This window comes from Bos grunniens, chromosome 18 (assembly GCF_055505025.1).
Source record: "Bos grunniens cultivar Pamir isolate PY7600 chromosome 18, Bosgru_T2T1.0, whole genome shotgun sequence".
Classification (NCBI taxonomy): Eukaryota; Metazoa; Chordata; class Mammalia; order Artiodactyla; family Bovidae; genus Bos; species Bos grunniens.
Window position 1 is genome coordinate 63,240,100 of NC_141182.1, and position 23,050 is coordinate 63,263,149.

General features: G+C 50.7%; 2 protein-coding genes and 1 pseudogene across 3 annotated transcripts; all 3 read right to left on the reverse strand.

Annotated features, from left to right (window-relative positions):
- Positions 1 to 207: 207 nt before the first annotated feature.
- Positions 208 to 2,964, reverse strand: LOC147354679 (uncharacterized). Its single transcript, XM_086354600.1, has 4 exons — positions 1,895 to 2,964; positions 1,196 to 1,347; positions 439 to 760; positions 208 to 345 (listed from the first exon to the last, which is right to left on the reverse strand). Exons 1-4 carry the CDS (start codon positions 1,896 to 1,898, stop codon positions 233 to 235), a joined length of 591 nt encoding a protein of 196 aa, XP_086210726.1. The 5' UTR covers positions 1,899 to 2,964; the 3' UTR covers positions 208 to 232.
- Positions 2,965 to 10,308: 7,344 nt separating this feature from the next.
- On the reverse strand, positions 10,309 to 17,969 carry LOC147354680 (leukocyte immunoglobulin-like receptor subfamily A member 6; annotated as a pseudogene).
- Positions 17,400 to 22,849, reverse strand: LOC147354681 (leukocyte immunoglobulin-like receptor subfamily A member 2). Of its 2 annotated transcripts, XM_086354602.1 has the most exons (9): positions 22,443 to 22,845; positions 21,537 to 21,686; positions 21,284 to 21,319; positions 20,841 to 21,125; positions 20,382 to 20,687; positions 19,896 to 20,174; positions 19,316 to 19,615; positions 18,477 to 18,527; positions 17,400 to 18,347 (listed from the first exon to the last, which is right to left on the reverse strand). In XM_086354602.1, the coding sequence occupies exons 2-9, from the start codon at positions 21,583 to 21,585 to the stop codon at positions 18,226 to 18,228; spliced, it is 1,428 nt and encodes a 475-aa protein (XP_086210728.1). In that variant the 5' UTR covers positions 21,586 to 21,686; positions 22,443 to 22,845; the 3' UTR covers positions 17,400 to 18,225. The 2 variants fall into 2 exon arrangements, with proteins under 2 accessions (XP_086210728.1, XP_086210727.1); XM_086354601.1 differs by lacking the exons at positions 17,400 to 18,347; positions 18,477 to 18,527 and having other exon boundaries at positions 18,891 to 19,615; positions 22,443 to 22,849.
- Between the last annotated feature and the right edge of the window lie 201 nt (positions 22,850 to 23,050).

The window sequence follows — 23,050 nt, forward strand, 5'->3', positions numbered from 1 at the left end:
TGCCCGCGTGTGCCCTAAATAAAGTGGCGGGGACACTCAGAGCAGCGCGACCCCCGAGGGCCGCTTCTCGGCGAACACAAATGACCCCCTCCCGCAGGCCGGATACACTTAGGTGCGTCTCTCCCGACAGTGACTAGCCGTTACTTGGTGATTGGCCAAGCCGCCAGGGTTTCTGCACCCCAGTGCAGGCCAAGGTCTGCAGGACTTTGCTGGGACAGATGACTCTATAGATTCAGAAATTCTGGGGGCCGGAGTCGTTCTCATCCGCAGAGACATCTCCCTTTTGGTACTCCGAGAACAAGACGGAGGGAGGTTCGTGGGATGGTTCTTGGAGCGGGAAGAGGTCTGTGAAATCAAAGATGACAACAGAGTCTGGCAAGGAGTCCGAAGCGGCGCAGGGGTCCTGAACCCAGTCTGGAGTCGGGGCTGAAGTCAGACCTGGGGTCGAGGCTGGAGCTGCCATAGGGAAGCCGTCCTGGGCGCCCTGAGCCAGGGCACAGCTGGCCTGGCCTTGGCTAGGGACGCCGCCGGGTGCTGGTGCGCTGAGCATGCTGGCGGGGCTGGGCGGAGAGGGGCTGCGGAACCCCGGGCCTTCTGGGGGCGCAGAGACTGCAGCCGCGGCGGCAGGGATAGAGGCAGTCCTGGGAGCGGGGTCGTCGGGAACTCCACCGTCGGTGGAAGCGCTGCGGGAACCCTGGCCAGGCCCCTGGGTCAATCGCTTCAGCCGAGCGTTTTTGGCCCGGCGGTTCTTGAACCACACCTGGAGACAGAGGGGCCGGGGAGGAGGCGTCAAAGGAGGGGCCGTGCGCATTTGCGGCCTCCGGGGGTGGGTGTGAGGCTGCCCGCCGGTGGAGCAGAAGCCGGCCTCGGTTCCCCCAGGCCCAATTAGAGGCTCCTGGAGTTTTCAAGAGGCCGCAGAGGAGACCTGAAGAGGGCAGGAGTGGCCAGCCTTGGTCACTCAGGAGCTCGAGCGCCAGGAAGACGGTCTGCCAGAGGGGCTCCCTGGGTTCCCAGAGGCCCTGAGATCCGGACCCCAGGAGAGCCCTTGCTTCCTGAGTGACCCAGGGCCCGGCTCGGGCCCCTTGGACCTTGGAGGGGCGGAAAGCTGGCCCCCGGATGCGGCACGTGGTAAGTGCCAAGGTGGGAGCTGGCCCTGGTATAGCTGTGGGCACGGTGGGTGGGGGTGGGATCTGACCTGCACTTTGTACTCCTCCAGGTTGAGCCTGGCCGCCAAGTCCTCACGAGCCCAGTAGCTCGGGTACTGGTTGTTTACGAAGTGTTCCTCAAGCTCGCGTAACTGTTCTTTGTTGAACACCGTGCGCTGCCGCCGCTGCCTCCCTGCAGGTCCTGAGAGCCATTGGGGGAGAAGGAGGGTCAGACGAAGCCCACCTCCAGATGGTCCCCAGCCCCCCTCCCCCGGCCTGGCTCAGGCCCTGGTGAGCGGACGAGGGGCTCACGCTTGCCGGTAGAGGCTGGTGCAAGGTTAAGCGTGTGGCATCCGGCCTGGCCGCCCCTGGTGCCAGCCTGGTTCTCCTCCCACCCCAGCCCTCACACATCTCTGGGCCTCAGTGTCCACATCCTTGTGATGGGCCTGATCTCAGCCCCAGGGCCTCCAGCCTGCGAAGGCAGGCAGGACGGGCTCTCCTGGGCGCCAGGTCCCCTCACTATCCAAGGGCTGAAGTGACCCTGATGTTTGCAGGGGGCCGCGGTGGGCTGGCTCTCTGTTCATCTTGTCCAGATAACGTAATTCCATGCCCCAGACTCTGCAGCGTCCTCCCCACCACAGGAAGCCCTCTCGGACAGCTGGGCCTTCCTCTGGGTACCCAGGAGACCTCCGGCCTCGGCCATGACCCCCAGCCTCTAGCCCAGGCCTTTCGCCCTGGCCCGTACTCACCCATGGTAGACTGAGGTTCTTGGTTCCTCACTGCTGCTCTGCTCTCCACCTTTGGGGCTCTGCAGGAAGGTCTGAGGCCAGGGCCCTACAACCCAGCTTTGTATACTGTGCCCACCTTGACACACCCTACAGGATCCACCCTCTTTTGCCCCACCCCCTCGCAGGAGATGCAATTATCAATTAATCCTTTCATTGCTGAGCAATCACTGCTCACTGAGTCCTGTCCTGGGGGCTGCTAGGAAACCTCTGGGGTCCCGCCCCCTTTCCCGTGTAAGTGAATGAGCTGGGTTTCCACGTCTGACTCAGGAGCTTAGGTCCCTGGAGTCCAGCCCCTCCTGTTTAGACCTGGGTCTAAACATCAGGTTGAACTCATGGCTTGTGCCACGGTCTCCTGGGAATTCCTGCACACTCTCGCTTCTGGTCAGAGGAAAGCACAACTTAGGATGCCCATCCCCAGGGACTTTGATTATCAGCAGTGGAATGAAATTAAATAGGTGATCAATACAACATGAAACACAGCAAAGAGATCTTGTTATTTATGTCACTGTGAACTGTCACTCGGGGTTGCATTTCACTATAAGTGGACATTTACCTGGCTTCCTTTTTGCCAACATTCTACCATAACTGGACATCTTTTTTGCTTCTTGGGCACCTAGAAACACACTGGTCACCAGGATGGTTGATGGCGGTACTGTCAACAGGGGAGAATCCAATGATTTCCTTAGTGTATAAGATGTGACCAGAGGCCATCTTCTGATGATTCCTTAAAGGAAATTAAGTGTACTTTGTTGATTAGATTGGTAAAGATTGAGAAGAGGGTCCTTGCCTGGGATTGGTAGGGGAAGGTGTGGGTATCTGGCTTTCTCATGCTTTGCTAGTGTGGGTTGGTGTTTGGGATGGACTTGATGATATCTTGATGATATGTTGTTTAGTCTCTAAGTTGTGTCCGACTCTTTGTGACCCCATGCACTGTAGCCCACCAAGGCTCCTCTGTTCATGGAATTTCCCAGGCAAGAATACTGGAGTGGCCTGCCATTTCCTTCTCCAGGGAATCTTTCCAACCCAAGGATTGAACCGAGGTCTCCTGCATTGGCATGAAGATTCTTTACCATTGAGCCAGCAGGAAAGCCCAATATCTGCCAATACCCTCAGCTAGAGGTTATCAGGAAGATGCTGGGGGTGCCTCTGTTCTGTCCAGACAGCTGAGTGGGTGCTCCCATTCTCTCGTGGCCAGACCCTCATGGGGTCAGGGGTCAGAGGAGAGCATGGCTACAAAGCTTACAGTCCAGAGTGCTGGAAGTACATGGGGGATCAAATTCAAAATTAAATAAAACATATAGATATCTTCAGGCTTCCCAGATGGTGCAGCAGTAAGAACCCGCCTGCCAGTGCAGGAGATGCAAGAGATGTGGGTTCGATCCCTGGGTCAGGGAGATCCCCTGGAGGAGAGCATAGCAACCCACTCCAGGATTCTTGCCTGGAAAATTCTATGGACAGAGGAACCTGACAAGATACAGTCCCATGGGGTCACAAAGAGTCAGACACGACTGAGCCACTGAATGTAGACATCGTTATTATAGGTCTTGCTCATTATTTTGGTGGCTACTTTGGGTTGAATGTAGGGAAGTTTAATAGTCCACCAGCTAGCTCTTTCTTATCTAACATATTTTAATCCTCATAAATATGCCAGTGGAGAGCAGGAAAGTGAGGTCCTTGCCCTCAAAGGTTCTGCAATGCAACATTTATCCAGCCAAGAAAAGCATGAATAGATGGAGAAACTCACTGATAGTCCCTTATGAAATGATATAATTTATTTATAATATTTATTTACTTGGCTAAGCTGGGTCTTAGTTGCAGCATGCAAGATGGTCTTTGCTCATGCGGGATCTTTGGTCACAATGCTCAGAGTCTCTCTAGTTGTGTTGCACAGGCTTCAGTAGTTGTGGCACTCAGACTTAGTCACCCTGAGGCATGTGGGCTCTTACTTCCCTGACCAGGGATCAAACCCATGTCCCCTGCATTGCAAGGCAGATTCTTGACCACTGGATCATCAGGAAAATACCAGAAGTATATAGTTGGAAACGTTGATGGCTGCATTACTCACAAGAGCCAAAAGTAGAAGCTAAATGGAAATGACCACCCATTGATGAAGGGATAAGCAAAACATCATACACTCACACAATGGAATACTGTTTAATCATAAGAAGGAATGAAGTACTGACAGAGACTACAACATGGAAGAACCGTGAGAGCATCACACTAAGTGAAAGAAGCCAGACCCCACAGGTCACGAATTGTATGATTCCAATCATAGGTGGTGGTTTAGTCATTAAGTCGTGTCCAGCTCTTGTGACTCCATGGACTTGCGAGCCTGCCTGGCTTCTCTGTCCATGGGATTCTCCAGGCAAGAATGCTGCAGTGGGTTGCCGTTTCCTTCTCCAGGCAATCTTCCCAACCCAGGGATAGAACCCTTGTCTCCTGCATTCCAGAGCAGAAAAACCCAGGGAGAAGACAGACTGGCCGTTTTCAGGAATTGGGGATGCTGGGGGGCAATTGGGATTCCCCAGTGGTGGCTATGGGGTTTCTATTTAAGGTGATGAAAAGTTCTAAAATGAATCATGGTGAGGGATACACAACTCTGTGAGTAAAGTGAAAACCATAAAATTGTATACTTTAAAAAGTTTTATTTATTTAGTTTTGACTGTGCTGGGTCATCAATATTATGCACAGGCTTTCTCTAGTTACTGCCAGCGGGGGCTACTCTTCCTTGCAATGTCCTTTCTCACTGTGGTGACTTCTCCTGTTGCAGAGCACAGGCTCTTGAGCATGTGGGCTTCAGTAGCTTCGGCTCCCGGGCTCTAAAGTGTGGGCTCTGTAGTTGTGGTGCACGAGCCTAGTTGTCCTGAGCGAGGCGTTTGAAATCTTCCTGGACCAGGGATTGAACCCGTGTCCCTGCATGGCAGGCAAATTTTTAACCACTGGGCCACCAAAGAAGTCCCTGAATTATATACTTTAAAGCAGTGGTACCCAACGTTTTTGGCACCAGGGACAAGATTTGTGGAAGACAGTTCTTCCCCAGACTAGGGATGGAGGGCTGGTTTGCAGATGATTCAAGTGCGTTACATTTATTGTGCACTTTATTTCTGTTATTATTACATCAGCTCCACATCAGGCATTAGATCCTGGAGGTTGGAGATACCCTTTTTAAAGGGGTGAATTTTGTGTTATGTGAATACATACCGATAAAAATATACAAATGAATGTAATGCTAATTTCATTGCCCACTGGATTGATCAAGACAGCTGGGACACAGGAGGAGGAATTTGGCTTTCTCTCCCTGCTGATGGGACATATGCTGGTAAACAATTTTTGGAGGTATTGAAGACAGAATTGGTAACATTTGATAAGGATCAAATGAGTGCAGTACCCACTGACTCAGTAGTTTTTATCCTAAGAGATTTCTTCTGGGAGAATTCTTGACTACTGTGAACAAGCATGAATATATTTGCTTGAACTATCAATCAGCTGAGTTGATTGGATTAATTCATGTCCGGAATAAGAAAATGATTAAACAATTCATAACAACTTCAGAAATGCTAATTAACAGTTAAAGGGAAGGAGGGGTAGAACTTTGAATAGCAATTGATGATTTTCAGTGTAGTTTTTACTCTGTTTACCTGATGTGTCTTCTTTCTGCTGAAATATATGTGTCTGGAACACATCTTGTTAGACTTTTTATTTTTTACTCCCAAATCCAGTCTAGAAAACTTGAGGTTTATGACTAATGATGTGTTGCATGATTGAATGAAGGTACAGTTTCTGACATGGTTCAGTTCAGTAGCTCAGTAGTGTCCAACTCTTTGCAACCCCATGGACTGCAGCACACCAGCCCTCCCTGTCCATCACCAATTCCTGGAGATTACTCAAACTCATGTCCATCAAGTCGATGATGCCATTCAACCATCTCATCCTCTATTATCCCCTTCTCCTCCTTCCTTCAATCTTTCCCAGCATCAGGGTCTTTTCCAATGATTTAATTCTTCGCATCAGGTGGCCAAAGTACTGAGTTTCTGCTTCAACATCAGTCCTTCCAATGAATATTCAGGGCTGATCTCCTTTAGGATGGGCTGGTTGGATCTCCTTGCAGTCCAAGGGACTCTCAAGAGTCTTCTCCAACACCACAGTTCAAAAGCATCAATTCTTCTGTACTCAGCTTTCTTTATAGTCCAACTCTCACATCCATACATGATTACTGGAAAAACCATAGCCTTGACTAGATGGATGTTTGTTGACAAAGTAATGTCTCTGCTTTTGAATATGCTATCTAGGTTGGTCATAACTTTCCTTCCAAGGAGTAAACGTCTTTTAATTTCATGGCTGCAGTCACCATCTGCAGTGATTTGGGAACCCAGAAAAATAAAGTCAGCCACTGTTTCCACTGTCTCCCCATCTATTTGCCATGAAGTGATGGGACCAGATGCCATGATCTTCATTTTCTAAATGTTGAGCTTTAAGCCAACTTTTTCACTCTCCTCTTTCATTCATCAAGAGGCTTTTTAGTTCCTCTTCACTTTCTGCCATAAGGGTAGTGTTATCTGCATATCTAAAGTTATTGATATTTCTCTCAGCAATCTTGATTCCAGCTTTTGCTTCCTCCAGCCCAGCGTTTCCCATGATGTACACAGCATAAAAGTTAAATAAGCAGGGTGACAATATACAGCCTTGATGTACTCCTTTTCCCATTTGGAACCAGTCTGTTGTTCCATGTCCAGTTCTAATTGTTGCTTCCTGACCTGCATATAGGTTTCTCAAGAGGCAGGTCAGGTGGTCTGGTATTCCCATCTCTTTCAGAATTTTCCACAGTTTATTGTGATCCACACAGTCAAAGACTTTGGCATAGTCAGTAAAGCAGAAATAGATGTTTTTCTGGAACTCTCTTGCTTTTTCAATGATCCAGTGGATCTTGCCAATTTGATCTCTGTTCCCTCTGTCTTTTCTAAAACCAGCTTGAACTTCTAGAAGTTCATGGTTCACGTTTTGCTGATGCCTGGCTTGGAGAATTTTGAGCATTACTTTACTAGTGTGTGAGATGAGTGCAATTGTGTGGTAGTTTGAGCATTCTTTGACATTGCTTTTGTTTGAGATTGGAATGAAAACTGACCTTTTCCAGTCCTGTGGCCACTGCTGAGTTTTCCAATTTTGCTGGTATATTGAGTGCAGCACTTTCACAGCATCATCTTTCAGGATTTGAAATAGCTCAACTGGAATTCCATCACTTCCACTAGCTTTGTTCTTAGTGATGCTTCCTAAGGCCCATTTGACTTCACATTCCAGGATGTCTGGCTCTAGGTAGTAATCACACCATTGTGGTTATCTGGATCGTGAAGATCTCTCTTGTATAGTTCTTCTGTGTATTCTTGCCACCTCTTCTTAATATCTTCTGCTTCTGTTAGGTCCATACCATTTCTGTCCTTTATTGAACCCATCTTTGCATGAAATGTTCCCTTGGTATCTCTAATTTTCTTGAAGAGATCTCTAGTCTTTCCCATTCTATTGTTTTCCTCTATTTCTTTGCATTGATCACTGAGGAAGGATTTCTTATCTCTCCTTGCTATTCTTTGGAACTCTGCATTCAGATGCTTATATCTTTCCTTTTCTCCTTTGCTTCTTGCTTCTTTTCTTTTCACAGCTATTTGTAAGGCCTCCTCAGACAGCCATTTTGATTTTTTGTATTTCTTTTTCTTGGGGATGGTCTTGATTCCTGTCTCCTGTACGATGACACGAACCTCCGTCCATGACATTACATGGAAGTAATGTCAAAAAATGAACAAAATCAGACACATTGTTCATTTCTGAGGATGTATACATTCAACAAGCAAAAGATCTATAGCATACATCTATAATATATTTAAATTAACAGCAAAACATGGGGCAAAAATGAATTACCCAGGGACTATGGCATATTTTGGGCTTCCTGGTGGTTCAGTAGTAAAGAATCCACCTGCCAGTGTGGAGACGCAGGAGATGTGGGTTCCATCCCTGGGTTGGGGAAGATCCCCTGGAGGAGGAAGTCGCAGCCCACTCCAGTATTCTTGCCTGGGAAATCCCATGGACAGAGGAGCCTGGTGTGCTGCAGTCCACAGGGCTGCAAAGCATTAGACATGACAGAGAGACTGAGAACACAGGCATGGGGAATGTTAAATGTTCATCTCTCTTTCTAATTGCTTAGTTATTATTATTATTTTTTAATTTGAAAGCAGGAAAACAAGAAAAATGCCTCGTTCTGGATCCTGTTGGATCATGTGGGTGCCCTCTCCTCTGTTCTTCTGACCTGATTCATCCCAGGGCTGGATGGAAATCCAGAGGGCAGAGCCCACCCAGGGACAACTGGGGAAGGATGTAGGGAGAGAGCAAGAGTTCCTGAGAGCATCTCCTTGGGCTTCCCAGGCTGCTGTCCAATTCATAGATTCAGGTGGATAGAGAGGTTGCCTGTGGCCCAGAATCTGCTTGGGCAAAAGAGAAGGAGCTGGGAAGAGAGTTGGTAGAACTATGTGCTAAGAGGAAAAAATTAATTTATTCATTTTGATTCAATCAGAATGAGAAACAATGGCTGTCTCTCCATCCATCCATTCCTTGACTCCTTCTGCAGCCATCTCCCTGGCAAGCCCAGACTGGGTGTTCCATCTCTGCCTCCAGCCTCAAGGATGTTCATGGACAGGGAGACTCCCTGCTCTCCCCTCAATGAGAGGCATCACTCCACATAAAGGATGAAAAAGAGAAAGCTAGATTTTGAAGACAACACTGGGGAGAAGGAGATAAGATGGGAACAGAGAATTGGATCTCTGCTTTCTGGAACCTCTGGCCTGTCTTTCCATCATTGGGCTTCCACTTTGTGTCTCCAGACACTGTTCTCTACCTCCATCTTCATTCTTGAAATACAGTCCATCCCCCATTTTGTGTGTGTGTGTGTGTTGCAGATTCCATATTTGCCAATTCGCCAAACTCATGTCCATTGAGTCAGTGATACCACCCAACTCTCTCATCCTCAGTCACACCCTTCTCCTCTTACCCTCAATCTTTTCCAGCATCAGAGTGTTTTTCAATGAGTCAGCTCTTCATATCACATGGTCAAAGTATTGGAGCTTCAGCATCAGTCTTTCCAATGAATATTCAGGGTTGATTTCCTTTAAGATTGACTGGTTTGATCTTGTTGTCCAAGGAACTCTCAAGAGTCTTCTCCAGCGCCACAATTCAAAAGCGTCAATTCTTTAGTGCTCAGCCTTCTTTATGTCCAACTCTCACACCAACACACGACTACTGGAAAAACCATAGCTGTGACTACAAGGACCTTTGTCACCAAAGTGATGTCTCTGCCTTCTAATACACTCTATGTTTGTCATAGTTTTTCTTCCAAGGAGCAGACATCTTTTAATTTCATGGCTCCAGTCACCACCCACAGTGATTTTGGAGCCCAAGAAAATAAAATTTGTCACCGAGGCTCTTTAGTTCCTCTTTGCTTTCTGCCATTAGGGTGGTGCCATCTGCATATCTGAGGTTATTGATATTTCCCCCAGCAGTCTTGATTCCAGCTTATGCTTCATCTAGCCCAGCATTTCACATAACATACTCTGCATAGAAGTTAAATAAGCAGGGTGACAATATACAGCCTTGATGTACTCCTTTCCAAATCAGGAACCAATCCATTGTTCCATGTCTGGTTGTAACTGTTGCTTCTTGAGCTGCATACAGGTTTCTCAGGAGGCAGATAAGGTAGTCAGATATTGCCCTCTCTTTAAGAATTTTCCACAGTTTGTTGTGAGCCACACAGTCAAAGGCTTTAGCTTAGCCAGTGAAGGAGATTCCCTTGGTGCCATTGACTCTCAGGCTCCTGGAAATCAGAACCATGGACAGAGGCGAAGAGGCCACCTTCACTCTGCCCTGCACACTGTGGGGCGGATTCCCTTGGTGCCCTTGACTCTCAGGCTCCAGGAATCAGCACCACGGACAGAGGCAAGGAGGCCACCTCCTCTTTTCTCCCTGCCCAGCTGGGTGGCTTCCCCTTAACACAGTTCTCACTCTGAGCAGCCAGTGGGGACCAGTGAGCTCAGTTACACTTGGGACCTGAAGCCCCCTCCCTTCGTCCCCACCCCACCCTAGACCCTGTGGGAAGCAACCTGTAAAGGTTTAGTGGGGAAGGGGGAGCAGGAGGTCACCCAGGGCCAGGAAAACTCCATCTCCTCTAGGCTAGGAGGACTCGGTTACTCAGCAGACGTGGAGCTCACGCATGTGGGTGGGGTTTGCAGGCCCCAGCTGCTCCCTGGAACAAGGACAGAAGGAGGGTGTGGGAGTGTGTCTGGGTCTTCATGCTGCTTTTAGCTCCATGTCTTCCCTCAAAGCCCAGAACGTTCCACTTTTCAGTCCCCTCTGCACACCTAGCACTGCCTGGACCCTGGGGAGGGAGTATGTGGAGTAGACTGAGAGGGACCCCCTTGTATTATCCATCCCTCTGTGAGGTGGGGTCACCTGTGGCTGATATCCCCATGTTTCCCTTCTTTGCAAGCATCCCAGAGCTCCCCAGGGGCAGGGCTGAGCTGTGGGTCTGACTCCTCAGTGGGTATGGGCAGGGGTCTCCTCACCTGAGACCTGGAGCTCCAGGGGGTCGCTGGGGAGCAACAGCAGGTGTGGGGCAGTGTTGTGTGAGTTGTAGCACCTGTAGGTCCCACTGTGGGCTGAGGTCACAGCACTCAGGGTGAAGTTGGCCTGAACGGGTGGAGCCAGGTTCTGCAGATGAAGGTGCTAGGGAGGAGTGAACGGCCCCTCTTTGGACAGATGGAAGGTGTCTGACCAGACCTCAGAGTGACTGCAGGGTCACATCCTCTCCCCGGGGCACTGAGGCCCCTGGGCGGGTGGAAAGGGAGGGTTTCCTGTGCATTCTTGGGGGAGGACAGAGGTGATGTGTAGAGAGCCCCTCCCCATACCCCAGACCCTGAGCTGAGGGCCCTCCCAGCTCCTCTCGGTCTGTCTGTGTGGGTCTCCTTAATCTTTGTGCCTCTCACTCCTGTTTCCATGTTCCCTCCCTAGACCCCTGCCCCACCTGGGCCTCTGCTCCAGGACGCTCTCCCTGGACCCGTCACCACCAGGGCTGACCCTGGTCCAGTGCCCTAAGCACACAGTCGGGACCCGGGCCACGACAGGGGCGCCTCACCTGTCATCAGGATGCCCAGGGGGGCGCTGGGGGCCGACCACACATAGGAGAGGTTGTGTCCACTGTAGCATCTGTACCGGCCCCCGTGGGTGCTGGAGAAGGAAATGGCAACCCACTCCAGTATTCTTGCCTGGACAATTCCATGGACAGCAGAGCCTGGTCAACTACAGTCCATGGGGTCGCAAAGAGTCCAATATGGCTGTGTGACTAACACTTTCACTTAACACTTTCCGTGGGTGCTGTTCACATGGCCCAGGGGGAAGCCGGGCTCTTCTGACCTTCTAGACGGAGGGGAGGGTTGAGCCCCTCGTCCTTGGTCAGAGCGAATCTGCCAAAGCTGGCCTCTGAGCGACACCAGAGGGTCAGATTGTCTCCAGGGAGCATGAGCAAGCCGGGCTTGGGGGAGAGAGAGGGCACCCTGTACACTCCTCGGGGGAGGGGCTGTGTCAAAGGGGGACCTCCAGCCCACTGACTCTGGGTGTGGGTTGGGAGAAGAGGGGTCCACCTGAGCCCACACTCTGCTCCTCTGCCCGTGAGGAGGCTCCCACAGTGGGAGGGACCCCGCCCTCCACATTACCTGTCAGCACTAGGGGCAGGGGGTTGCTCCGCTCTGACCAGCCATTCCTACTCTGACATGCACACTGACACTGCCCGGTAGTGCTCGAGCTCCTGGCCTGATGGAGAAGCTGGCCTTGTTACTGGAGTCCTGTGGGGGCCGAGTAACCAGAGGGCTGGCTGGGTGGGAGCAGGAGGTCTGGTGGGGACTCACCTGGTCGTACCTGGTCCCCCTGCTCCCAACACAGCCCTGGAAGAGAGCTTCCTGCCAGCACCCATCCTCCAGCACACACTGTAGGTGTTGCAGGTCTGGTGTGGGCCCCTGCACACTGCGGTCAGATCTGCGGCTGAGTGCATCCCCCTCCCCTGGAACGTCTTTCCCCTTTAAGACTTCCGTGTCCTGGGGTCTCTCAGGACCCAGGCTTGAGGACAGTGAGGGTCTGTGTTGTGGCACTGCCTCTCATGGTCCCCACTCTTTCAGTACAGTTCAGTTTCAGTCGCTCAGTCATGTCCAACTCTTTGCAACCCCATGAACTGAAGCACCCCAGGCCTCCCTGTCCATCACCAACTCTCAGACTTTACCCAAACTCATGCCCATTGAGTCGGTGATGCCATCCAACCACCTCATCCTCTGTTTACCCCTTCTCCTCCTGCCCTCAAGCTTTCACAACATCAGGGTCTTTTCCAATAAGTCAGCTCTTCACATCAGGTGGCCAAAGTATTGGAGTTTCAGCCTCAGCATCAGTCCTTCTAATGAACACCCAGGACTGATCTCCTTTAGGATGGGCTGGTTGGATCTCCTTGCAGTCCAAGGGACTCTCAAGAGTCTTCTCCAACACCACAGTTCAAAAGCATCATTCTTGTGTGCTCAGCTTTCTTTATAGTCCAACTCTCACATCCATACATGACTACTGGAAAAACCATAGCCTTGACCATACAGACCTTTGTTGGCAAAGTAATGTCTCTGCTTTTGAATATGCTATCTAGGTTGGTTATAACTTTCCTTCCAAAGAGTAAGCATCTTTTAATTTCATGGCTGAAGTCACCATCTGCAGTTATTTTGGAGCCCAGAAAAATAAAGTCAGCCACTGTTTCCACTGTCTCCCCATCTATTTGCCATGAAGTGATGGGACCAGATGCCATGATCTTAGTTTTCTGAATGTTGAGCTTTAAGCCAACTTTTTAACTCTCTTCCACTTCCATCAAGAGGCTCTTTAGTTTTTCTTCAATTTCTGCCATAAGAGTGGTGTTATCTGCATATCTGAGGTTATTGATATTTCTCCCAGGAATCTTGTTCTAGCTTTTGCTTCCTCCAGCCCAGCATAGAAGTTAAATAAGCAGGGTGACAATATACAGCCTTGACATACTCCTTTTCCTATTTGGAACCAGTCTGTTGTTCCATGTCCAGTTCTAACTGTTGCTTCCTGACTTGCATACAGGTTTCTCAAGAGGCAGGTCAGGTGGTCTGGTATGCCCATCTCTTTCAGAATTTTCCACAGTTTATTGTGATCCACACAGTCAAAGGCTTTGGCATAGTCAATAAAGCAAAAATAGATGGTTTTCTGGAACTCTCTTGCTTTTTCAGTGATCCAGCGGATCTTGCCAATTTGATCTCTGTTCCCTCTGCCTTTTCTAAAACCAGCTTGAACTTCTGGAAGTTCGTGGTTCATGTATTGCTGACGCCTGGCTTGGAGAATTTTGAGCATTACTTTACTAGCATGTGAGATGAGTGCAATTGTGTGGTAGTTTGAGCATTCTTTGGCATTGCCTTTCTTTGGGATTGGAATGAAAACTGACCTTTTCCAGTCCTGTGGCCACTGCTGAGTTTTCCAAATTTGCTGGCATATTGAGTGCAGCACTTTCACAGCATCATCTTTCAGGATTTGAAATAGCTCAACTGGAATTCCATCACTTCCACTAGCTTTGTTCATAGTGATGCTTTCTAAGGCCCACTTGACTTCACATTCCATGATGTCTGGCTCTAGGTGAGTGATCACACCATTGTGATTATCTGGGTCGTGAAGATCTTTTTTGTACAGTTCTGTGTATTCTTGCCACCTCCCCTTAAGATCTTCTGCTTCTGTTAGGTCCATACCATTTCTGTCCTTTATTGAGCCCATCTTTGCATGAAATGTTCCCTTGGTAGCTCTAATTTTCTTGAAGAGATCTCTAGTCTTTCCCATTCTATTATTTTCCTCTATTTCTTTTCACTGATCACTGAGGAAGGCTTTCTTATCTCTCCTTGCTATTCTTTGGAACTCTGTATTCAAATGGGTATATCTTTCCTTTTCTCCTTTGATTTTCACTTCTCTTCTTTTCACAGCTACTTGTAAGGCCTCCTCAGACAGCCATTTTGATTTTTTGTATTTCTTTTTCTTGGGGATGGTCTTGATCCCTGTCTCCTGTACAATGTCACGAACCTCTGTCCATAGTTTTTCAGGCACTCTATCAGATCTAATCCCTTGAATCTATTTGTCACTTCCACTGTATAATTGTAAGGGATTTGATTTATGTCATGCCTGAATGGTCTGGTGGTTTTCCCTACTTTCTTCTATTTAAGTCTGAATTTGGCAATAAGGAATTCATGATCTAAGCCACAGTCAGTTCTTGGTCTTGTTTTGCTGACTGTATAGAGCTTCTCCATCTTTGGCTGCAAAGAATATATAATCAATCTGATTTCGGTGTTGGCCATTTGGTGATGTCCATGTGTAGAGTCTTGTCTTGTGTTGTTGGAAGAGGGTGTTTGCTAAGACCAGTGCATTCTCTTGGCAAAATTCTATTAGCCTTTGCCCTGCTTAATTCTGTACTCTAGGGCAAAATTTGCCTGTTACTCCAGGTGTTTCTTGACTTCCTACTTTTGCATTCCAGTCCCCTATAATGAAAGGGACATCTTTTGGGGGGTGTTAGTTTTAAAAATTCTTATAGGTCTTCATAGAACCGTTCAACTTCAGCTTCTTCAGCATTCCTGGTCAGGGCATATACTTGAATTACTGTGATATTGAATGATTTGCCTCAGTCTTTAGATGACTTAAAAAGCCCACAGACCTAGAAGGACAGACAGACACATGGGGTGTGTGACAAGGTTCAGCCTCTGTGTTACAAGTTCCTCATCGGTGGCCTCACAGGAAGAAAAACAGCCCCAGTCCCACCCAGGGCCGGACTCCACCCTCCCTGCAGGATGGTGCCCAGCAGACAGCAGGCTCTGGAACTTTCCAGACCATATGTGAGTCTCACCAGATCCCACACACTCTGCCTACACCTCATGCCAAATCCAAACCAAAAGAGTGACAGAGGGCTGAGATGCAGGGCAGGGCCCAGGAGCAGCCCTAATTTGATTCTAATTGTTTAATTTTCTTTCTTTCTTTCTTTCTTTTTTTTTTTTTTTTTTTTTTTGCTGTAAAAAGCTTTATTGTTTCCATTTGGTCTAAAGCTTGGGAAAGGGCTCCAAGGTGGTCTACAAGCTGCCTCATGGCAGCAGAGAGGCTTCAGGAAGAAGCCGTGACACCAGAGGGTCTCCTCAAAGACCACTGGGATGAGATGGGAAATGTCCATTTTTCCCATCACCACTTACTGAAAATATTGTTTTGTCTCTATTGTATATCCTTGCCTCCTTTGTTGAAGATTTTTTTGACCACGAGTGTGTGGCTTTATTTTTAGACTCACTGTTTTGTCCCAGCGACATGTCTGTTTTTGTGCCAATACCATGCTGTTTTGATTACTGTAGCCTTGTAGTATTGTCTCAAGTCCGGGAGGGTTATGCCTCCTGCTTTTTCCTCAGCATTGCTTTGGCAATTTTGAGTCTTTTGTTGTTCCATATAAGTTTTAGCATTATTTGTTCTACTTCTGTTTTTTAAAATGCCATGGGTAACTGGATAGAGATTGCATTATATCTCTAGATTACTTGGGGTTATATGGCTGTTTTAACTACATTAATTCTTCCAATTCAAGAGTAAGGGATATCTTTCCATTTCTTTGAATAATCTTCGATTTCCTTTATTAATGTTTTATAGTTCTCAGTGTAGTCTTTCACCTCTTTTGTCAGATTTATTCTTACATATTTTATTATTTTTATGCAGTTTTTAAAGGGGTTGATTTTTTACTTTCTCTTTCTGATATTTCATTGTTAATGTAAAGAAATGCAACAGATTTCTGTATGTTGGTCTTGTATGCTAATACCTCTTTGAATTCATAGTATTTTTGTTTGGAGTCTTCAGGGTTTTCATGGTATATGAAGTATCATGTCATCTGCATGTAATGATATATAAATCCCAGCCATAGCAATTAGATGAGAAAAAGAAATAAAAGATATCCAAATTGGGAAGAGACTTCCAATGCTATGTTGAATAAAAGTGGTGGTCATCCTTGACTTGTTCCAGGGTTTAGTGGGAATATTTTTGGGTTTTCAGCATTGAGTATTACATTGGTTGTGGTTTGTCATAAATAATTTTCCCCTCTATACCCCTTTGGAAAGAGTTTTTATCATGAATGGATGTTGAATTTTATAAACTGCTTTTTCTGGATCTGTTGAGACGATCATGTGGTTTTTGTCTTTTGTTGTTGTAGTATAGCATTTTGATTTGTGTATATTAAACCATTCTTCTGACCCTGAAATGAATCCAACTTGATCATGGTGTATGATCCTTTTAATGTGTTGTTGGATTCAGTTTGCTAATATTTTGTTGAGGGTTTTTGCATCTGTATTCATCAATGATAGAAGTGAGGTGAAAGTCACTCAGTCGTGTCCGACTCTTTGCAATCCCATGGACTGTATAGTCTATATAATTCTCCAGGCCAGAATACTGCAGTGGGTAGCTTTGGCCTGTAATTTTTCTGTTTTGGTCCTAGCTTTTTCTAGTTTTGGTTTCAAGGTGACAGTGGCTTCATAGAATGACTTTAGGGATGTGTCCTCCTCTTCAACTTCTGAAAGAGGTTAAGAAGTATCAGTATTATAAATTATTCTTAGCTTGGTAGAATTCCTGTATGAAGCTATCCAGTTCTGGACTTTTGTTTGCAAGGAGTTTTTATTTTTAATATGATAGATTCTATTTCACTTCTAGTGACCAGCCTTTTCATATTACCCATGTCTTCTTGATTGAGTTTTGGCAGGCTGTATGTCTCTAGAGACTTGTCCACTTCTTCCAGGTTGTCCAATTTGTTTTTCTTAATATTCTCTTATGAATTTTTGTATTTCTGTGGTATCAATTGTTATTTCTCTTCTCTCATTTCTTACTTTGTTTATTTGGGCCCCTTGTTGTCACCTTTTGGATTTGATGTGATGGAATATGCTCCTATAGTTTTATTTCACTTATTCACCATCATACTTAAAAATTGAACTGTGTTACTGTAGAAGTTTAACTTTGTGAATTTTTCTGTCATATAAAATTTTGTCATATAATCATTCATTTTTGGTGGGACTGATTTCTGTAATTTTTTTCTAATATGAGCAATCCATCTATCTGTCCATATGCTCCTGCTCATACACTCATGGTTATGCAGATGTTTTCCTCTAGGTTATATAACTGTGGACCAGAGCTGGGTCTCTTCCTTTCAACTGGTAATTGTTATTGAGTCTCCAAACTGACTGGAGTAATTAGTACACCTCCCAGTGATGTGCCAGGATTCAGCATACTCAGCATTTTCTCCTACAGTTGTTTTCTCTTCCCTCATTTTATCTTTCCCTCTCTTATAGATGAACTAGGATATTTTGGCATCTGGTTTAATGGAAACTGGGGCAAAAAGTGGAAATTATCTAACCATGATGTTTAATATAAAGGACAAATCTGTACACATGGGGGTCATCAGTGAGGGGCCGGCTGGATCAGACTCGCTTCTTGGGGAAAGTCAGTCTGCTCCTTCCCAGCCTGCCTTCAGCACATTCACCCGAGCACCTTGAGGTTGGCCACGAAGAGAGTGTTTACACTGAAGAAACAGACAAAAACCACAAATCTGGGCTTTTTACAAAGTAGATATATTGCTAACACCATTTACCAGCACAACACCTGACTCACTTCAAACGACAACGTGTTTGTTCATACTGACAGTGTCTGCAGAAACGACACCAGGTGCCATCTGACGAGGAGAGAGGGGCTTGAGGGGTCCAGAGTGGGGTTCAGGGAAGAGTTTAGGATCTATCTGTTCCAAACGGGGCCCCACTTCCACCCATTTATTCAGTTACTTAAACGACGTTCTGTTTCTGAGAAGGGATGGAGGTCATTGCGCACACCAGAGACGGCGGGCATTAACAATGAGGCTCACGTCCTCCATGAGAGCGGACAGAGCCTGCAGGCGTGCAGCATGAAGACCCGCCTCTGCCATGTGGGATGCACCTCGGGCTGGGGGTGAGAGGAGCCGAGAGTTGGGGCGTCCTCCCCAGGAGGGAGTGGGCCCCGGTGAACAGAGGCCGAGCCCCCCGGGGACACCCAGGCCTCCTCCCGCCCCGCGGCGCGTCCCTCCCCCAGGGTCTCTGCAGACAGCGCACCCAGCACGCGCCGCAGAGGCTCTTCCAGAAGCTCCCAGGCCGGAAGCTTGCATCCTGGGCTCCAGCGCTCCAGGCGGTGCAGGGCCCTCGTGTTCAGCTCTGGGTCACGTCTCGGGCTCCTCCGCGGTCGTGCCGAGCCTGGCAGAGCAGGACCCCGAGGAGCAGCAGGACCGAGGCCGCGAGGCCCATTCGGATGAGATTCTGCACCGTGTAGTCTGGGGTGAGGGCGTACAGGTCAGCGCAGGCCCATCACTCCCGAACCCGGGTGTGGGCCCAGGGCACCTGCCTCCCGGGAGATGATGTGGCCCCCAGCCCAGCCCTGTAACAGACTTTGTCTTACTCACCACTCTTGGAGTCTGATTTGTTTTGTGGTGGGCTGATACTGTCAGGGGCTCCTGAGAAGCATAAAGTGAGTGGTGTGGGTGAGGAGTTGGGGAGACCCCTCTCTTGGTTCTGTGTCTTTCCCTGTGGCGCCCCATCCCCATGTGAACTCATTTTGACTGTCTCAGGCATTTCTGAGGACAGGACTCTGAGCTCAGACAGGACAGCATCTGGCCCCTCACCTGAGACCACAAACTCGAGGGGATCACTAGGGTGTGACAGCTCTGGCCACCATGGACCCACCACCCCCTCCCTCACTGACTGCTCTGGGGGCCTCCCCCCTGGGAGAAAGGAGCTGATCCTCAGAGCTCCTGGGGGTCAGGACAGGGGCTGCCCTCCCCCAGGCTGGGCCCTAGCATCCCCCCTTGCATGAACCCCACCCTTCATCCATGTCTCATTCCCAGGAGCCCCACGGTCCCCCGGGACACCAGCTGAGCCAGGGCCTGTCCGCTTGCTCCCTTGGGGGCCACGGGCTCTGTTAGCCCCTCTCTTGTGCTGCTCTCTGGGCGAGGGGCCATGAAGACTGGAGACCAGAGGAGGGTGGGGACCGAGGGCTCTGGCCTTGAGTCCTACTGGTTGACCCTGAGGCCTGTGTAGCTCAGCTCCATCATCAGGAGCGGGTCTGGACGCCTGGGATGAGGGCAAGGACGGGCAGGGAAGGGAGGCCTCTGGCTCTTTCCGGCCCCCTCAGAGTTGATCCCCACCTTCTGTGACCCCCCACTCCCACTCAGCCCAGAGCTCCCCTGGGAACAGGGCCCTGGCCTGACCTGGAGGATGCAGAGGACCAGGGCTGGGCCCTCACCTGAGACCTGGAGCTCCAGGGGGTCGCTGGGGAGCGACAGCAGGTGGGGGGCGGTGCTGTGTGAGCTGTAGCACCTGTAGGTCCCACTGTGGGCCGAGGTCACAGCACGCAGGGTGAAGTTGGCCTGAACGGGTGGAGCCGGGTCCTGCAGACGAAGGTGCTGGGGAGCAGCGAGCGACCCCTCCTTGGACAGATGGAAAGTGTCTGACCGGACCTCAGAGCGACACTGCAGGGTCACATTCTCTCCCTGGGGCACTGAGGCCCCCGGGCGGGCGGAGAGGGAGGGTTTCCTGTGCATTCCTTGGGGGGACGGGGGTGATGAGCAGAGAGCCCCTCCCCACACCCCGGACTCTGAGCAGGGGGCCTCCCTGTGACCCTCCCAGCTCCTCTCAGCCCGTCTGTGTGCGTCTCCTTAATCTCCGTGCCTCTCACTCCTGTTTTCACGTTCCCCCCCAGACCCCTGCCCCACCTGGGCCTTTGCTCCAGGACCCTCTCCCCGGACCCGTCACCACCAGGGCCGACCCTCGTCCAGTGCCCTGAGCAGACAGTCGGGACCTGGACCAGGACAGGGGCTCCTCACCCGCAATCAGGATGTCCAGGAGGGCACTGGGAGCCGACCACGCGTAGGAGTTGTGTCCGCTGTAGCATCTGTACTGGCCCCCGTGGGCGCGGCTCACGCGGCCCAGAGGGAAGTCGGGGCTCTGCTGCCCTTCTAGACGGAGGGGCGGGCTGAGCCCCTCGTCCTTGGTGAGAGCGAAGCTGCCAAAGCCGGCCTCTGAGCGACACTGGAGGGTCAGGTTGTCTCCGGCGAGCACGAGCAAGCCAGGCTGGGAGGACAGGGAAGGTGCCCAGGACAGGCCTGCAGACAGGGCATGGAGGCACAGGGCTGCACACCAGCCCTGCTCCTGGGGCTGCAGAGAGAGCTGTCCCCACTCCCTCCCGAGGCTCCCGCCCACGTCCTGCCCCAGGATCCCAGTGTCCCTGCCCCTGTCTCTCCCAGGGCTCATGGGGCATAAGGCTTAGGTCAGGGGTCTGTCTAGGAAATAGAGGGGCCTGGGGGCCTCACCTGTGACCTGGAGATGCAGAGGGTCACTGGGGCGCGACCACAGATAGGGCTGAATGCTGGGAGCATCATAGCACCTGTAGGTCCCCCCGTGGGAGGTGGTCACGGGGCCCACAGGGAACACAGCCTGTTCCCGGCCCTGGTTCCCATAGCTCCTTGACGTCTTGTGTCGGAGCGGGTCAGCGCCTCCCTCCTTCAGCAGATGCAGAGAGCCCGCTGCATACTGTGAACTGCATATGAGGGACACTCTGCCTCCTGCGGCCACCACAGGGCTGGGCTGGGCAGACAGGGAGGGCGCCCTGTACACTCCTGGGGGCGAGGGGCTGTGTTAAAGGGGGACCTCCACCCAGTGACCCCAGGTGTGCGCTGGGAGGGGAGGGGCCTCCTGAGCCCACACTCTGCTCCTCTGCCCATGAGGAGGCTCCCATGGGAGGGACCCAGGGACCCACCCCTCCGTCTTACCTGTCACCACCAGGGGCAGGGGGTCACTGCGCTCTGACGAGCGGTTTCTGCTCTGATATGCACACTGATATTGCCCGGCATCACTTGAGCTCGAGGATGCAAAGTGGAACCAGGCCTTGTTCCTGGAGCCCTGAAGGGCCTTAGCCTCCCAGTATACAGAGTCCCCCTCTTTATACAGATGGTAGACATCAGCCAGCAAAGACCCCTGACACCATATGGTCACAGGGCTCCCATGGGTGACCATGGTGCCTGGGTCAGCCCAGATGGAGGGTTTGGGGAGAACCTCTGGAAAGGAATCAGACCCAAAGAGTCAGGGTGCCTTCTCCCCCAGGTTCCCCAGCTGTCACCCAGGCCCCTCCCAGACGGGCCACCCGCGGCCTTGACCCACTGTGCTCCCCAGTGACCAGCGGTGGTGGGTGGAAGCAGGAGGTCTTGGGGCTCACCTGGTTGTCCCTGGTCCCACGGGCCCCAGCACATCCCTGGAAGAGAGTTCCCTGTGAGCGCCCGGCCCCACCACACGTCCTGGACACTCCAGGTCTGCTCTGTGCCCTGAGGGCTGGGGTCAGATCCAGCCTGAGGACATTCCTCTCTCCCCCAAGAAAGTCTGTCCCCACGGAACCTCCTGCGTCCTGGGGCCTCTCAGGGACCAGATGTGGGAGGAGAGGGGTTTCCACCCCTCCCTTCTCGGAAGCTCACCAAGGCAGAGAAGGGCGGTGAAGGTCAGGGTCGTGGCGCTGCCTCTCATGGTCCCCAGCAGAGCAGGTGACCTACAGAGACCTCAGAGCCCGCGGGACAGACAGACGCACTGGGCGTGAAGGTCCAGGCTTGGTGGCGCGTCTTGGGTTCCTTCCAGAAAGAGGAAGAGCCCCACCCTGCTCACTCTGCTCGCCCTTCCCAGTGGAGCCCAGCAGACAGCAGGCTCAGGAGCCTTCCAGAGCACATGGGAGTCTCACCAGATCCCACCCCAAAACCCAGAGAGTAACATGGTCCCTAGACAGGAGGCTGAGGTGCATGGTGGGGCCTAGCTCAACATTGGTTACTTTTTTTTTTTTTTTGGAAAAGGCTTTATTATTTCCATTTGGTCCAAGGCTTGGAAGATGGCTCTATAGTGGTTAACAAGCTGCCTCTTGGTTGCAAAGAGAAGCTTCCTGGAGGACGCTCTGACCCCAAAGGGGCTCCTCATAAGCCGCTGGGCTCCAGAGGCTCCTAGCGGCGCTTTGGAGGCTGAAACTTTGCAGGAGAAAGCCATCCAGCCCCACTGGGGACCAGCTGGCCTGCAGCGCTGGTCAGGTAGGCACCCACCGTCGTGGTGAATTTCACCCACTTGTCCAGGACATGGCTGCAGGAAGTCACGGAGCTGGAGTCTGGTGGGGAGGACCCAGGGCCTGCGGGTCCATGAAGGCCTGGCTCAGGTTCTTTGCGAGCAGGGCAGCCCCACAGCATTTGGGGTCTGACCCCCTCGTCCTGCCCTGGACGGACATCCTAGAAGAGTGTGTGACTGCAGTGCTGGCTCTGCAGTTTCCATGGAGCTCAGTGCTCCCCCGCCCTGGCTCCCCGTTTCTCCCCCGGTCCACCGGGAGATGGCCCGCCCTCCAGACCCACCTGGTCCTAGTGGTTGGAGAAGCCCAGAGAGAGGTTGGGGTGGGAGGCGGAGGCTGCATGTGGACCGGGCGGCCAGGAGTTAGTCTCAGGATACTGGGAGCTCACGGGTGGCCGGCGACAAGGAGCCGATCTCTGCAAATGGCGTTGGCTGGTCCTGGGGGCTGAGGACATCTGGTTGGTTCCAAGGTTGCCACTGGAAAAATGGTTGGAGGGTGGTCGGAGGCTGGAGAAAGGGGCGTCCCTGGGCCTATTCTGTCTGAGCACGGTGGAAGGAGAGACACGTTCTAGGTGCTGCCCAGTGCACTGCTTTGGTTCCAATTCTGCTTATGCTTTTCATGGAAACGGTGTGACCTTGAGTCGCTTCCCTTTTCTGAGACTCTGAAAATGCAAAGTTCCTCCCTTCCTCCCTTCCTGTCTTCCTTCCTTCCACCATCCAGGCCATCAGCCAGTGTTTACTGAGCAGTTACTATATCCAGACATGAGATTCTTTGGTGAAAGTGACCAGTTCCTTCCCTGGACTCAGGGGGGTTCTGATGATGATAACCGACAGTGTGCACATTTAGACAGTGAATACGGTGGCTCTGGTTTCGGTCAGTTGTAGAGAAGGG

Bases quoted from the DNA above. Each gene is read 5' to 3' on its own strand.
- LOC147354679 (XM_086354600.1), bottom strand. The intron at 761-1,195 runs GTCAGATCCCAC...CTCTGTCTCCAG, and splicing joins TGGAGGAGTACAAAGTGCAG to GTGTGGTTCAAGAACCGCCG. The intron at 346-438 runs GTCTGACTTCAG...TTGATTTCACAG, and splicing joins AGCTCCAGCCTCGACCCCAG to ACCTCTTCCCGCTCCAAGAA.
- LOC147354681 (XM_086354601.1), bottom strand. From the start codon at position 21,585: ATGAGAGGCAGCGCCACGACCCTGACCTTCACCGCCCTTCTCTGCCTT. The intron at 21,320-21,536 runs GTGAGCTTCCGA...ACTCTCTTCCAG, and splicing joins CACCGCCCTTCTCTGCCTTG to GGATGTGCTGGGGCCCGTGG. The intron at 20,175-20,381 runs GTGAGGCCCCCA...CCCTGTCTGCAG, and splicing joins TCTGCATCTCCAGGTCACAG to GCCTGTCCTGGGCACCTTCC.